This window comes from Myzus persicae, unplaced genomic scaffold (genome assembly GCF_001856785.1).
Source record: "Myzus persicae strain clone G006 unplaced genomic scaffold, MPER_G0061.0, whole genome shotgun sequence".
Taxonomy (NCBI): Eukaryota; Metazoa; Arthropoda; class Insecta; order Hemiptera; family Aphididae; genus Myzus; species Myzus persicae.
Window position 1 is genome coordinate 271,272 of NW_019102557.1, and position 18,191 is coordinate 289,462.

The following is an 18,191-nucleotide window of genomic DNA, read 5'->3' on the forward strand; positions in this document are numbered from 1 at the left end:
AAATATCGAGTATAATCATTATTACATTCTAAAATATGCCGTTTTATAGCCTTCTTATACAATTATAATAACTTTATAGAACGTCTGACTATAGAAGAAATAAGAAACCCCAACAACAACAATACAATTTTTGCACGTCTCAATTGAAACGCCGTTATACTTATTTGTACAATCATATAATATTATTATGTCGAATAGCATAATAATAAATAATAATACTATATTATATTAATTCGTGACCTATTATATATAGTATTATATTATTATGTCAAGTGGGCCGGGCGATTTTGCCGTTCACAATCATGAGAATAAAATACGTTTCCGATCGGCGGTGTTGAACTGACACGCCGAAACCCTTCTGAATCCATAATAATAATATTTTATATTTCATTGTTATGCACTACCTCCATCACGAGTCTTATTCGATCTCGAGAAACGTAATAAATTAATTTTAAAATGTATATCAAAATGAAATTTTTTTTAACATTTTAATAGTATTATAATTTATATTATACATCCTATGACGTCCGCTGTTATATTACACACAATTATACATCGTACAGTTGTAAAAATCAAAATAATATGGCAGCAATTTAAAAAAAAAATAAAAAATTATCGTTGCTATATTGCTATATTTGACGCATGGTTTCTATATTATGACGAGATTCGAAACGCACTGTTTGTAAGGAGTCTTGTATAGGCAATATTTAGGCATATTAATATTTAATACTAAATAAAATGTATAAATTTTCATTCCGTCATACTTATTATATCTGCAAATCCGATGATGCGATTTCGATATTGAAACGGATTTGAACGTCTCGAAGTATTTAATTTGAATACTATCTTCTTCCTTTTATTTAATCTGCTGAATTATTCACTGTAGCATATAATATTAAATTTATAAACGCATTGCATTTTGAAAGTCAAACGTCGATAGGTACGTGTAAGGACAAATGTTTAGTACGATTTAAAGAAGACGAGGCGTGGACTGTAAACCCGATTTGAAAATCTTTATCGCCCGAGCGCGTCGGAACGAAAACAGATGATTTTGGCAAGAAAAACCTCCGTTACGAATCCCCTACATTAAAATTGAGATATCTCTCCTCGCGGTCGTCTCGTGTTGCCAAGATCTATGCGAAGTTCGTGTTTCGATAATAATTAATTGATGTGCAGATGGTAATGATCAAAACGACATTAATGATACGCAGTGGACCGGGAATCTCGCGGAATAAATCTCGACTCGTAGTGGATCGGATCATACCTATATTTTATTGTTATAAAATTATATAGGCCGCACCACGTCGAAAATCCGGCGACCTAGACGTAACACGGTTCTGCACGTGGTACCTACTTATACCTTGGTACCTGTAGCGAGCGGTGAATCGACTGTCGGCCTTGACGATCGGCGACAATGACGAACCCGCGCGATGTGGTATCCATCGTTCGCCAGCGTTCGGTATCGGAAGCACCTGACCCAAATTCGTCGCGCCAATCCGGTGCTGTTTGCAACGCTTATTATTTATTTTACAATATTATTAGGAGCGCAATAATTTAATATTATCATTTTATTACCGTACACAAGCGTAAACCGAATGAACACAATATACTTTTATAATAATATACCGTTTAGTTATTATTATTATTATTATTATTTATTATTCATGTGTACACGAAACCGTTTCATGGCCATTAGCCATGTAAACATATTTTCCCGAACTATGCGACAAACCCAGTCGATAAAAATGTCTACCTACTGCACAATATGCTGTTTACGCATTGCTTTGCGCCCGCCCGATAATGTACGATATTATAATACTATATTTTATTATGATTTATGATTAATGATTATTATTATAATATTATTTTAGTCGACGTAGTCGGATACTTTAAAACCGTGTTCGCTAGTGCGTCGTCCGGTTTTCGATAATTATTTCTGGTAGGTAGGTATACGTGATAAATATAATGCCTGCAGTAAATCATAATATATTCATGTGCGATGATCGTTCGCCACCACGGGTTAGTTTATGATTTCGTAACGGAGATTATTAGATTATTTTTGGTCATCATTTATATGATATGAGTAGTGTTTGATACTATTATTATTATTATTATTATCATCATCATCATCGTCGTTTTACCGGAATCGTCTGTTCGAACAGTATTAAAAAGGTGTTTTGTCGTTTTTGTTACAGAAATAGAAGCAAAAGAAGCGTGTAAATGGCTGAGAGCCGCTGGATTTCCACAGTACGCGCAAATGTATGAAGGTGAATATTATGTTACTTATTTTATTACTTTGGTACATCAGTCTCGGGTTAGGAAATCAGATTTTCCGAATTTTTCCATTACGTTTTCTTTTCTTCCCCGTAGATTTGCAGTTTCCCATAGACGTGAACGGCGTACAAAAAGACCATCCGTTTCTAGACCTAGACTCGTTACAGTCGTTGTTCAGGAGACTGCAAGCCTTGAACCGTTGCGCAAACATGAAATTGGATTTTGTGCCAAAACACGCAGTGAGTATACTACCTATATACATATTGTTTTTTTGTTGTTTTGTTTTATTGATCGGTTCAATGTATGCGTATCAATTGTGTGCGGGTTTTGATCGATTAGAAACGCTAACGTAGTCGTTTCAATTAAAACTGACGCGATAATATTATATCATTGATTGTATAGTTAATCAATGATTGTATATTATGTCGACTGTGGAGATAAAACACGCGAAACGTATACGTGTTACTATTTATTTACAACAAAACGAAACGCATAAATAATCAAACAAAAAGACTGCAGCTGCTGTGTACGATCATATTTTAACACAACTGCACACGGTAGTTTAATATATTGTTATGTTTATTTTAGCTACGAAAGTCTCTAAAAAAAAAAATATGATTTTATTATATTTAGCCCTCGGTTAGCAAAAAATGAAAATGCACGACCTGATATACCATACCATTCCAGCCAAATTCTAACAAGACCAAAAGCAACATCCTAGATTTTACACAAATCCGTAACTATCTCATACGTCAATACGTCATCCCTCCCAACCTGGAGTTCCCACTTATATACTAAGTATACCATTTATTATAATCGATGAGAACACATAATATTTTGATTCGTACCTAATAATGGCTATAATGCGTAGGATGAGGACAAACTACAATATGGCGTATACTAGGTATTTGGCGCCGTGTTTTCCAACTTATCAGGATAGCAAAATCCTGTTTGTGGGTCCCCTCCGTGGCAGAAAAAGGATGTATATAGTGGGTCACCATAAGTATCAAGCATATTGGAAAGGACTACGAGATAGCTGATTTATTTTCTTCAACTAATACAACCGCAATATTTCTCAGGGGACATTCTTTGTTTCCATTGTAGTTTTCTTTAAAAAAAAATACTGTTGTCCCGTTAAATTTTACAGCAAAATCTGAGCGTCGATTTATGTGCAACACATTTTGGCACCATCACATTACTATGGCGATTATGGTCGGCTTGGTGCCAATATAAATAGTAAAAACCATTTTAGCTTAGCATTTTGCGCCAAATTTGGTGTGAACGTCACTGTGTTTCCGCACCGCCCCTATATACATTTCTATTTCCTAGCCTCAAATTGTATGTGCAATAATCGATGCTTATTTAAATGCATGATATGTGCATTTTAGATAATATACATTACAATATGATATGGATATAATGCAATGATAAAGCTTTGATACCCCAATAATATAAGTACCCATGGTTAGGTAACCATTATGCTTACGGACGAGAAAACACGGGGCCCTTGTCGCTTCGATTAAAACAACCAGTGGTATTGGTCAATCTTGTACTCAACTAGTCAACTATAGACATATTACGTAACATTATTGTAATAACGAACTACAACGTGTGACGACGTGTTCGCAGGGTGACGACTCAGACTCCGAAGGGGAATGCGCACTGAGCGAGAACTGGACGTTCCAGAGGGAGTCGAGGAGGTGGTCCCGGGTGGACGACATCGTCAACGCGGCGGTGATGCTTCAGCAGCAGCTGCAACCGTCGTCGCCCGCCGACCACCATCATCCCGGCAACCATGATCTCCAGCCATCTCAGCAGGGTTGTGGAGGCAAGTTTAACACGATGCCATTGCCACCACTGCAGTCGGCCGAGCAGCTGCAGGCGGCGGCTGCAGCAGCGGTGGCGGCCGATGCGTCGGACGTGGCACTGATCTCTCGATTCCGGCGGTCGGGCAGCGAGAGGATCAGGGACAGTGCCAAAGCCATCTTGCGCAGGGTGGAGAGCCTGAAGACTAGACGTCGGAAACAGCGCAACCGTGATGGCGTAGTCATCGGTTCACCGCAGGTTTGTTCAAATAGCTTCTGTATAATATTATATGTAAGCAAATGATGACGTTGCTGCAGTACAAAATATATTGTTCAGTGTGAGTGGTCAATATGAAGTCAAGTCATCGAGTGGGTTTTTGGGGGTTAAACGAAATATGACTTGACAAAGCACTGAATATTACATAACTAGTAATACGAGATACGGAATAAGTACTACAGATAACATCATCGGAGCTGGCGAACACAAGTCGTCCAGACGAATTTACGTTTGTCTGTTTTTTAATCAAAAACTGTATTTTTACGATTTTTTTTTTTTGTATAATGATGATTCCTTATCGATTTTTGAATTCCTAACTCAAATATTTTATAATATATTTTTTATAATATTTTCGTATTTTTACCATGTTTTTTTTATTTTTGTACATGTGTACGGTCTAGCGACTATTCGTTTTTAAAACAATCCTAACATAATTAATAAATATACAAAAACAAGTTTATTAAGTTTATTAAAATGTTTTTAGAAATCCATAATCGTCACACCTGATTAAAAGTCTTTTAAAAAAATGCAGCAACGTCGACCCGTTAGAATGACAGCCTATAGGTATTTACTATTTTGAATTTCACGATGTAATAATCACGAATAACTTTAAATTTCGGACCAGAGGACTGAATACTGGCAAGGTAAGCCACGTGACTTGTCTACCTACACTTTCAAAAATGACCGATGAAAAAACTATAATAGAAAAATATTTTGATTTCAAATAATATTATATAGACGAAATAACATGGCAATATATGATGAGTACACAATTAGATACTGACCCTGGAAAAATTAAAATAATATCCAATTTTATCTTTCATGGAAATTTACAGGAAAATCCACCAAAAGATAAATACATTTATGATTTTTTTTTTGGTTAGTGATTTGAACATTAATATTCTGATTGTACCATTTATATATTATAAACTCGATGGGAATAACATAAATACATAATACAAGTTACAACTGCTTTAGGATCTGTTCTTATAAATAGAATCGTAAAATAACCAAACAGAACAAGTAAATAATATAATAAGGTTATCAAAAAATAAAAGGTTAAATATTGAGGTCGTAAACAATGTTTAACCATAAATTATAATACGAATTTCTCCCAAATATTGTACTTACTTATGTACGCACAGCAGGATCTATAAAAAACAATATGACGGAAGAGCCGTAATAAAAGGTTACTGTTACACGAGTGTCCGTCGGTCGATTTAAAAAAAATAATATTCCAATGAGAATAATTACCATAAATGTGAATAACTTACAAAATATCTAATGTACTCTGGAGTTTCCAAAACACATATATTACTGTTGTTTCAAATAAATTATTGTAACGTTTAGTCTTTACTACAATAAAATATATATAATATCCTCATTAAATAGTCATTAATCGATGGATTTGTTTAAATCCTCGTCCCCCGATTATTTCCAAAAACCAGATGTCCTTGAGCACAAGATTTCTAATTTTAATGTATTTCTATACGTATTAGTTAAATCTCTAACGCGTTAAATTATAACGAACGCAATGCGGCTATAAAAATAATATTATTAAATGCCTTAAACTCTTAATTACTTAAATACGATTTGTTACGATGATAATGCTCATGCTTATACCATGGTTTTATTAGGAAAACGATGAAACAATTTTGAAATTCGAATACATAATAATGTATAAAATACTATGGCGGCGGTGTATTTGTAATTCGTAGTTTTCTACCTATATTTATTTGTAGAGTAGTCAAAAAATATATCAACTTCAAAAATAATATTATAATTCACATATTATGTCATTTTGTCACAGATTTTTGCCAATTGATTAACAATGTACCTACAATAACCAATAGGTGCTATAGCGGTTCGAGTATATTTGTATAAAAATAATTTACATTGTAAAACATTTTACGTAGATTCTAAAAATAAAAATAGAGAAAATTCTCATTTTGAAAACTATTAAGATAAAAATCTAAAAATCCTATTTAAATAATCGATAATATGATGCTAAATAATCTCATAGGAGTTGTTAAAAAAAAATAATACAATCTATGTTTGAATACTATCTATATTATAATAAATGTATTATATCAATGTCAATAATACACGTGCAGCCTATCTGTGAATAATATCTTTGTCTAGATGTATTATGTAATTCGTTTTCTTGTAATAGTTACGCATCTCATACTTTCGATCAGGTTGATATATTTTTATTAACTTACGATTACATAGATTATTATTACTCATATAATAAAATATAGTATAACCCTACATACTTATGCACATTAGATATATACCAAGACTTAACCGTGAGAGAACTTTAGGTAGGTACATTATCATCGGTACATTTAATTTTTTAGGAATATTCTGATTTGTCGTACTCTTACTAAAAAATACGTTTTTGATTCACACGAAATTCCTTGTCTCTGGACGTGTTTTAATGTCTATCGATTTTTTACGCAGATCATAGACATGGCTTCGATGCAACAACGGATGAAGGAACTCAACTGCGTGGACGTGACACCGCCAGATTCGCCGGTAACCGACGACCACATAAAGTCCAAACGGTTCTTGGCCAAACCCGAGTCACTGGACTCGCTGGCATATTCCGATTCCGAACTGTCTTGGAGAAATGAGTACACGGACGCCAACAGCAATAATACCAAGGTAATAATGACGGTTTATTAATTCTGCAGCAATATTATAATATATATTCGCATTGTCGATCGCATTGCATTCTCACGTCGATTTTTGTCGTCTGTACAAATAGCCACTGCTGGATTTCATGGCCTTTGACGGGAGCAACGACTTTTCATCTCCCAACGGCAGTCAAGACAGCCGCACGTACAAAAATAAATGTAAAATCCGAATACACATATGATTTAAAGCTTTGTGTTCGCTTCAATAATGTTTACGTTTATTGTATTCTAGACAACGACAGCGTGGATTCGGTTTCGAGCGCAGTGCAAGACAGCGATCAAGAACTAACCACCAAATCAAAGTAAATAATAATATACAATTATTACGTCTGAATATTTTTAATACGATATCACAAAGTTTGAATTAAAATTTTGGTAACATTTCCGTCAAATATCCGCACGTTATGTTGTTAATTTTGATATGCAGACAATACAATATTATACTGTATAGTATTTTGAAAAATGTTTTATTTCCTAGTAATAAAACTGATAACTTTTTTAGCTCAACATTATTACAATTTATGTATTTTTTAACATTTTATAATTTACAGAGGTTCAGTTGTTCGGTGGCATAGTTTTCAAAAGACTAAACATCGGCCCAATGCCTTGGCCGGACAAATGGTCGGGTCACTCACGGTTGGTCAGCTGTTGGTGTTACGGAAGTTGGCTCTTCTTAAGCTGACCGCAATCATGGAACGGTATTGTCCGACACACCGGACCGGATGGAACTGGGAATTGCCCAAGTTTATGCGCAAAACCAAAATGCCCGATCCAAAAGGTACGTACACCGTACACAGGCGATGGGGTAACACACAATGAAACGAAACAAATTTAATATAAAATTCCTTACCTATACGAATCGAATATATTATTATTATTACCTATTTAGAAAACATATTTTTATTTTTATTATCATTTTTCTCAATGATTATTATTCGTTTTAGACAAAACCGTTTTCGGTGTTCCATTGATCGCCAACGTGCAAAAATACGGTTCGGCACTGCCGCCGTTCGTCCAGACTGCTTTTCGGTGGCTCGAAGACAACGCTCTCGACCACGTGGGGTTGTTCCGAAAGCCGGGAGTCAAATCTCGAATACAGCGCTTAAAGCAGCTGGCCGAAGCCGACCCGGAAGACTTGAAGTTCGAAAACCATCAAGCCTACGACGTGGCCGACATGGTGAAGCAATACTTCCGTGAGTTACCGGAGGCGCTGCTTACCAACAAACTGTCCGAGAGTTTCATCGCCATTTTTCAACGTGAGTATATTGAGTATTAGTAGTAAGTACCTATTTAATACAATGTACATGATGATTAATTTATGCGACTCAGCTCATCTAAACTTTAAATACTATTATAAAGACCTGACCAAAACTGTTATCTTAAAGTAACCAGTGCTGGGAAATTCAATGCTTCGTTTTGTTTTCCGTATTCTGTTTCAAGCCGACTCCCTCCAGAAAGCTTGAAGCTGTTAGGATGTGATTTGTTAGTTAAGTCTTAAGTATTGGTTAAAATTATATCGGTCTGAATATGTTGGTGCTGTAGAAGATCTTGGGATAATATTTCTTATGTTTTCGAATCATGAGGATACAATTTTGATTTTAATACTAAAGAGTTGATTTTGAGGAAGTTCACCTACCTATATCATGGTATACTACTACACGTACTAAAATATGTAATCACTTAATATGCCGTAAACAGACGTTCCTGTGTACTTGCAAAAAGAAGCTGTCCATTACACGGTGCTGCTGTTGCCCGACGAACATCGCGAAGCCCTGTTCGCACTGCTCGACTTCCTGTGCCGGGTGTCGTCCAGGAGCAACGTAAACCAGATGTCCGCCAGCAACCTGGCCGTGTGTTTGGCCCCGTCGCTGTTCCATCTCGGGAACGCCGGCGGCTGGTCGTCGTCGCACCCACACGGCGGCTCCGTCGGCGGGTCAACGCCGTCTAGCCCGGTCACGTCCCACAACCGTTCGTCATCTGTGTCCCCCCGCCGGAACCACCATCAGTCGTCGGCAGCTTCCGCGGTCGGTCTACCCGATTCCAAGCAGCTGGGACAGAACAAGGCGGCGCACGACTGCTTGCTGTTCCTCATCAAGCATTACCGTCAACTGTTCGCAGTACGTATAATATATTATACTTCATGCACCCAAAGGCGTAATTTATTGTCGTGTGCAACGAGGGGGGCACTTGCCCCCCTGAAATGTTTGTCCCCTCCAAAGATAATATTATGCCAACTGCCCAACTGTAGAATTCTTAAATAAAAAAAGAGTGAGCAACAAATACATTCAACGTAGATTTATAAGATAAAAATATTTTTTTTCCTCAAATTATATTCATTTCACGTTTCACTTGTCGCTAATACCTATATCGATGTATTATGAATGTTATGGCACATGCTATATGAGTTACGAAAATAGCACAGTAATATTATTTCTTGAACTACGATTATAGAATCATCATCTCATTATTTTTTCCCAATAAGTTATGGCACCTATTTTTAATGAACTCTTATGTAGGCACATGCTATAATTAATTTATTGATATTATTTAACTATGTACCTGGATTACCTACCATAAACCATAAAATGAGTAAAAACAAACAATGAGGTTATGGTTTCGGTTTTGATAAACAAATTATTTTGCTCCCTCTAGTTTTTTACCCAGCGACGGCCACTGCATTTATATTATACAATTTTACCGACCAACAATACTTATGAGTAATACGCATGCAACGGACATGACGAGATTTCTTTCTTAGGCTTATTATAGGAGATCGAGGACTCGTCACAAATACCAAACCTAAACTAACCATATAGTAACCGAATTTAGACAAAATCTCATCTCACCTATGTGTATATGTTATATTATATCGCATCTTCAAAATCTATTCTATCATAAACCTAGTAATAATTATTCGGTGCTTGCTAAATTGATTATTGGCCTATTGTTGATCGTAGGTACATTTTCGTACGGTGATTGACAAACACGAACCTATAAACCTATAAGAATAAATATAGCGTTCTTATTATAAATTATACGTATTATAGTTAGATACAAAATCAATCCATCTGTAACCGACACGTTTCGTTCTGGCGATGTCCCACACACGCACTTACACACATACATTTAGAGCTCAGTTAATAACTGTTTATTAAATCTGTGGTTTTCGTTCCCCAATCAGATGTCAGAGGACGTCATGAGTCAGTGTCACTTCAGCTATATGGACGAGAGCATACCAATAAGCCTGGAAGAACTCGGTGCGGAAATGGGTCACGACTGGAGAGGATACCTGAACGTGTGTACGTCAGCGTTGCTTAAAGAAGCTAAAGACAAGTAAGCAAGAAGTCTAAGTTGTATTTGTAAATGTATATTATATGTTTAATATTCAATTGTACATTGTAATCACCAAAAACTATAGTTAATAAAAGAAAAAAAACATTTCTAGAGACTATAAAGATAGATAGGTAAATTCAGTCATAGTAAATAGTCATAAAGTACATACTTATATTATACGACTTTTTCACATTTTCCATCGCAGACTTTTTTTATAACGTTTTCTGCGCAATCCAATGAGCCAACCTATTGAGACCCGTGTGAGACTTCCTCTAAAATGCAAAATTTTACAAATTGGTCTCGAGATGCACCATGCATGCATGTCGTCCTCGGGCATAAGGAATTACCTCTATATTGTACCCTAAACATTAGGACCATGAGTGTGATAGATTTGCTGTGGATCAATTACGCGGACACACAAAAACGTCACATACACTGGATTTTTTTAATGCGCTATATAGATGAATAAATATATGTTAGATATTATAATCACTCTCACAGATAATAACATAATATTATGTAAATCTGAAAATTAACAACTTCGGCTCAATCACATATATAATATACGCGATATGTGTGTTTTCAGGAACAAGGGATGGATGGCCGTGGGCAGTTTTGAGAACGTCGACATATCGTACAAGAAGGTCGGCGACGGACACCCGTTGCGGCTGTGGCGGGTGTGCACGGAAGTGGAGGCGCCACCCACCGAGGTGCTCGCCCGGATCCTGTGGGAGCGGCACGTGTGGGACGCGGACCTGGTGTCAGCCAGGGTGGTGGCCAAGATGGACGCGCGAGCCGACCTGTACCAGTACACGGTCGCGGCGATGGCCCCACATCCGGCCAAGGACTATTGCGTGGCCAGGTCGTGGCGGACCGATCTCAACCGGGGCGGTTGCGCGGTCGTCGAGACGTCCGTCGAACACCCGGACGCCAAGCAACCGGTGTCCGGCGTGGTCCGTGGCATCGTGCTCGCCTCCAGGTACCTGATCGAACCGTGCGGTTCGGGCCGGTCCAGAGTACTGCATTTGTCTCGGGTCGACACCAAGTGAGTGTACTCTTTGATTTAACCGTTTTTACGATTCTGGATATTCTTATAAGTGACTTGTTCTAGTAGAAGCTATAATCTAGAGATACCGGCAGATTGTAGGATTGTCCTTCGAAGTCGATAAATTCGATTTAAGGAATCTGAGAATAAACTCAAATTTGTTAGGTATGAGGCTTATTGTAACCAAACAGTTCTTACAGTATTACATTTTAAATACCTACCTAATTTGAGTTCTAGAGAGAAATAGAAACATCATTTTAATTCATTGCGGTCGATTTGTATACATTTCAAAATTGCGATAAGTGCAGTTCGTCTAACTCTATCTCAAATAAGAATAACCTGTGCAGACGGCGACCGATTCTGTCACGTCAAACCTATCGAATAAATCTATTTTCGACTACACATTTAAATTCCAACGATCGACAGCTGCTTTCCTTAACTGTGTTAAAAAAAAAATTTCAAACTCTAACCTTGAAATATATAGATGCGTGATAGAATAATAAAGTGACACTCCATATAAAATATAGTCTACATCGAATCCAAGTTATATTTTTGTAATAATTCAATTTTAGAAAATACTTTTTGAGACTCAAACTTTAAGTCGATAGTGTGTCTTAAGGAAAAAAATTCAGGCAAATATTGAAATTACGGAATATATTCTGGTGAATTGTCAGTGTATGATAAGTAAAAAAAACTGTGTTGTGTATGTCTATTATTTTTTATCAGTGAACTACGAAACGTTTCATAGACTCTAGAACCAACGGTTTTAAATTTTTTCCTTATCAGACATTGTTCTACCCATATAGCAAGCAAAAGTATTTGCATATTTTATTCATTATACATGAAACAGTATTGATGTCAGTATTAAAATATTCAAATGTCCTACAACGCAGTATTATATATTTTTATGTTTTTAACATAATATTATAATATTATCTATAAATATTTTTAAATAAATAGATAAAATATTTCTCATACTGATTTAAAGTATGTATCACACAATATTTCAATTTTAAATTATTTTAGTTGTTCTCACCATATTGTGTTGTTTTTTCCTAAAAAAAAAAAAATGATTACACAAAAATAACGTAAATATTATTTAATTAAAATCAATAATTTTGTTTTATTAGTGTTAGGCAGAGGTTATTTCTTTTTAACCGGCCCACTCCAAAAATAATTTCTATATACGCACAACAATTATTAATTCTTGCTGATTTGATAATGATAAAAAAATGTATACTAGTATATCGCGTTCTATAATACAATATTACAGTTTATCAAATAATAATTTGGGTTTACTGATCCAATGTATATTTACGTGAAACATACATAAATAAAATAGTATTATGATGATATAACGAGGCTGTTCGCATTTTTCAGGGGCAGGACGTGCGAGTGGTACAACAAGATATACGGACACATCACTTCAAAATATTTGTCTGCGATTCGAAAATCTTTCGAACACTCTGCTGACGGCCCCGAGAGCAAAGTATGACTCTGGAGCCGTTTATTATTGGTTTTGTTTTTTTAATATTGTTGTTGTTCTTGTTGTTATTATTACTGTCGTTGTTATTGCTCGTCCTTCAGTAAACGATTTCCGCGTCTGAGTCCAAACAATACATAATAAATAATACCGTTAATAATAATTATATTAATTATTAATAGAGGTACCTATGTAATATAATTATTCAATATTGTATATAATTAAGTGTTATACGATCGTACGACGAGTCGCGTTTCGCACGCTTTCAAATATTATATATTTGTATCATTGTACATTATTGTAAAATTTTTTTTTTATTATTATCATTATTTAATTTTGAATGTTCTTAAGCTTAACTGTACACAATATTATTATAATACAAACCAGACCGCGTTGTTACAAAACAGTAGACTGATCAGGGTACGTATCCACGTGCACCTCCCCTCTTCCGACCTCCTAGAAAACACAAAACTCGTATCGGTTTTTTTTATATGAATTCGTAAAGGTGATTATTGCGAATTATTTTTGCTTACGAATAAAAACATTGACGCAGTGATACGTTATTATCGTTATAATACGTACATATTGTATATCATATTATTATTATTTTATCGTTCACGTGAAACTGTTTGCGGTCTCGCTATACATTTGCAGCAAACCGGTGCAATCAAAACAGGGTATAGTTTTCGATTGTATTTTTAAAAATTAATTCGCGTACCAATTAAAAAAGTTCCTATGATGTTATGATTTATATTGTACAACGACAATATTATTATATTATGCAATAATCGATATTCATACCATATTCGATATTCTAAGCGATTTGTCTTATTATTACTATCTATTACACTCTGCAATATAGCCGTATAGGTATAATCCAAAAGCGATATCACGGACGACAAACACCGTTATAAAAATGTTGAAATCATGAAGAACAGAGCTGATATCTATATTCTTCATGGTTAAAATTTAATTCAAATGTCGATAACGGGACCATAATAATATATTATTATTGTTGATTTATACCGAGAGAAAAAGAAACACATCACATTATATTATAACAGACATTTTACTTAATTTTTAAGCGTTTAAATGTACATTTTACCATTTTATTTCTTTTTTATAATTATTATTATTATTATTATTATTATTATTATTATTATTATTATTACTGTGCATTGTGTTTGTTAATAGCTATAATAATAAGTATACTGTATTATGTAAGTGCCTCTTACATTATTTTTGCGAAAGAAAAGTCGCGCATTTTATGTTTTGAAATATAAATTATTATTATGCGTTTTTAAACTAATTATATTATAATATATATTTACTTTTCGTCATGTAAGACGTACTATCGTGTATAATATATTATTATTATTGTTCAGTGTTAGAATATAGTTACCTTATAATATATATTTTTTTCTTGTGTTAAATTATGATTTAGAGATATTATAAAATAAAACATGCTGTCATACCCATGTGTTATATCTACAATCCACTTATTTTTGTTGTGTGTATACACGATAAATAGGTGAAGTAATGCTTGGATTTTCAAATTCTCAGTAGTTTTCAAAAGCGAAGAGGAAAAACAACAAATTAAGGAAACCCAGAAATGTTCACACAAGGCCAGTCAGTCTTAGACAAAATCGATTTTGATTGTTTGGTGTAACTCAAACAAAAAAAAATTCTAGATACATTACATTTTATTAAATTATAAATAATTATCATTGGACGATTTGGACTTTATCTAAAAAATATTTACCTACATTGAGTTTAACCATGATTTAATACATTATATGTGGACATATAAGTAACATTATGCATTTATGCGGCTCTTGTCGATGTTTTTCTTAAGAGGTATTAACTTTTAATACGTTCACAATTTCAAAAAGAGATAAGAAAAAAATGTATGTTTTGAAATTTGTTTTGATTATATTTTGTTATCACTAATGGTACTGAGCACTCTATAGATTTTTGTACTACATGATACTATTGCCACAGATTATATTAAGTTTAATATAATCTGTGCTATAACCATAATTCCATATCACATGTGTTGTAAGTTTTTATAAGAGAAAAAAATTGGCACTGAAAAAACTGGTTTGTGAAAGAGGGCATTAAAAAAAATGTGGATGCTGCAGCAAAACCCTAAATACGCAATTGCGCCGATCTGCAGGTGGAAAATGGACTCTATCCGAGTACAAGTTTTTTCCGAATCTTGAATCAAATACCACTACTAAAATATACTTTTTATCTTATAATACTATATAATAGTATAAAACGCATATTTAAAAAAATGAAATAAGACGTAGGTGTATAAACAAAATGAACATACTACCCAGACCGACGCAATGTTTGGGAATCGATGTTTTTTTTCTAGTGAAAACCCTAATTTCATACAAAAACAAATATAACTACCGGATTTTCAGTTATGGGTACTTATATGAATCAAATATCTAAAAATGTAAACTAAACACGGAATGGAATAGTTCTCAAAGAAAAAAAAACTGTACTTTTTACATTAATTCGTAACACACATTCTAATATTCTATCTATTCATAATTGATTTATACAAATAAACCCTTCACACTATACAAAATAATATTCTTAAATTCAAATAGTTTAGTTCAATGGTTATTCTTAGACAACCATAATAATAGAGGTATTATTGTTGGTACAATGGTACATAGGTATACTCGTATATACAATAATCGTTAGCACCGCAGCGAGTTCATTCCACAATTTTTGGATTGTCATTATTTTTAATTTTACATTTTTATGACCTGATGCCTACTCGATTTAAATCTTTTTTTTATGCGTTGTGAGTTTTTTTTTACTAAGTACTAACTACCTATTCAATATATCTACCTAAACAAATTTGGACAACCATGCGAGGGACAAGGGTGCTATGTATACAACTCTTGAAAACGATAAATGTACTCAAGTACCTGCCTATCTAAATAGCCTAACCTAACCTACCCATAAATGTGATATTATTCAGCATCCATCGCTACGAAATACCGAAAGAATAATGTAATGTTATTCATGATAATAATATTATAGGTATAGGTACGCTTTTTGATTCCTACCACAAAACTGGACATCGCTCGTAGCAACGAAACTTCAAAACATAATTATTATAATTAGGGATCGGATTTTAAAGGAAATGCTTCTTTTTATATATTTAAGATAGAAATCTAATTTTTATACATAAATTCGTTTCACGACAATCTGATTCTAAATAAACGAATTTATTTTGGCTTTTATTGCTTTTTTCAGTTATTCTAACTGTGGAAGCTCATGGAGATATTGCAACTGCTATTTCTGATAAGCTAAATCGTGTTCTTTGAAAAACAAAGGCTGGAAACAATTACTGGACATTAGCACTTTATACTGTGTGGCGTTTCATCAGACGAAATTAATTATCATGGGTTTGATTTAAACGAAACCTCTTGCATGAAGTATGCGCCGATCACTTCAGTGGATGTAGAGCGATCGTTTTCTATGCATAAAAACATCATGTCAGACAATAGAGTCAGTTTCACTTTTGAAAATCTTGCCAAATACATGGTAGTAAATTCTTTTTTTTTAATTTAAATTGATTTTTCAATTTTTTTTATTCAGTTTTATAAAATTATAACTAATTCATGTTAATTTTTAGTCATGCTTTTTTTTGCTTTTTTAAAAAATAAATATACTTCATTTTTTGCTTTTTTAAAACAATTTTGTGCTTTTTTTGTTATTTATTATGCTTTAAAATCCGAGCCCTAATTATAAGCAATTTACGATTTGAACAGAATTTCGTTTAGTTTCTCACAGACGGTCATTATTGAAATTTTCAAAATCAACGGAGAGACATATTGAGGTGTTCCGAGATCCTCGTGAGACACTCGTGCATAGTTGTGTACAGGACGCCCTACAATATAAATAGATGACCTAACTAAACAACAAATAACATAATAATATAATATTATCAACAACAACAATCATTTAACGACTTAAATTTTTCAATTTCAGATACTATAATATTGTGTATAATAAACATTTTGACAAATGTGTTGATTCAACTGCAGTGTACGTGGTTACTTAACTATAAATATAATATTATAATATGCACTATAGTCTGCAGTCACGCATTTGCAGTATACATAATTTTAGGCATGGAAAACGGAAGCTCGAGTACTATACTTCTGGTATAAATGTTGAGAACGACGATTTTTTACCTATTATTATAGCCATTATACTTATACTTTGTATTTTTTTTTCAAAATGTTATTTCAATAAATTTCAGCGGAGGCCCATCAAACAGATCCAATTTCCAGACGCACAAAAAAGTTGTAAGTCCTTCAGGCTTCCGGTGAATTATTTAATCACATTACCTAATATTTTATAGCAGGCCAGTAAATCTTTTTCTACTTTTTTTTGGTACTATGATTGTTTTCTTTATCGGACTTTGTGAAAAAGAGCCTATACTGGCTATACTCACCACAACGATTTCAAAGTGGACGGGCGATTGAAGAAAAGGAAAATTTACAAATTAACCATTATGGTTTCGAGTACAACATTTCATGAAAGTGATACACTTATCAAAAACTTAAAAATAAAATAAACAAAACATATTGGAACTTATTATTATTACTAAATAAATGTTTGTTTAACGTCTTACCTTTTTGTTCAATGTTTTCATGTGTATATAAACTATAAGGTGAATACTTGATGGTAATTATTATAAAAGTAAACACTCGTGTAGTCAAAATATTAACATAATAGCCAATAGGTATTACAAAATATATTTGTTCACATAATATAAATTCATTAACATTTTTGAAAAAAATTGTAATCTTTAATCTTTATAATTGTAATTATTTTAAACAATTTTCCTTTTTTGAATAACAACACACATTTTTAATTTCATTCTCCAAAACAAATAATAATTTTTTTTTTCTAGAAGAATTTTGTTTTATAAAAACGAACCTATTTACACCATTCTACGGTATGACGGTATCGACTTATAAAGTTACAAGTTAACAACAGTAAGTAACATTAATGTACATAACATAATATTAATATACTTGGGGAATTCTGAATTTGTCCTTATGTTAATACCATGAACATACTGAAGTTATAGACTATAGTTAATAGGTCTATGGACTGTGGTAAACACATTACTTCAGATTCACGGCCCACGGGTAAGTACGTCGTGTACTCGTGTGTCCTCGTGTCGTGCGAGGGTGTGGTGACAATATATAGTACTTACAACTGGTAAGTGGTAACT

General features: G+C 33.8%; 1 protein-coding gene across 1 annotated transcript in view; it reads left to right on the forward strand.

Moving 5' to 3' along the window:
- Positions 1-13,959, forward strand: part of LOC111032558 (rho GTPase-activating protein 7) — a 109,680-nt gene extending 95,721 nt beyond the window's left edge. Inside the window, exons 9-20 of the mRNA XM_022312936.1 lie at positions 2,196-2,267; positions 2,371-2,513; positions 3,904-4,338; positions 6,820-7,023; positions 7,127-7,214; positions 7,288-7,357; positions 7,607-7,833; positions 8,000-8,311; positions 8,754-9,172; positions 10,237-10,388; positions 10,975-11,433; positions 12,814-13,959. Of these exons, the coding sequence (XP_022168628.1) occupies positions 2,196-2,267; positions 2,371-2,513; positions 3,904-4,338; positions 6,820-7,023; positions 7,127-7,214; positions 7,288-7,357; positions 7,607-7,833; positions 8,000-8,311; positions 8,754-9,172; positions 10,237-10,388; positions 10,975-11,433; positions 12,814-12,928 (2,696 nt within the window). The 3' untranslated portion in view covers positions 12,929-13,959. The remainder of the gene's footprint in view (positions 1-2,195; positions 2,268-2,370; positions 2,514-3,903; positions 4,339-6,819; positions 7,024-7,126; positions 7,215-7,287; positions 7,358-7,606; positions 7,834-7,999; positions 8,312-8,753; positions 9,173-10,236; positions 10,389-10,974; positions 11,434-12,813) is intronic.
- The last annotated feature ends 4,232 nt before the right edge of the window (positions 13,960-18,191 follow it).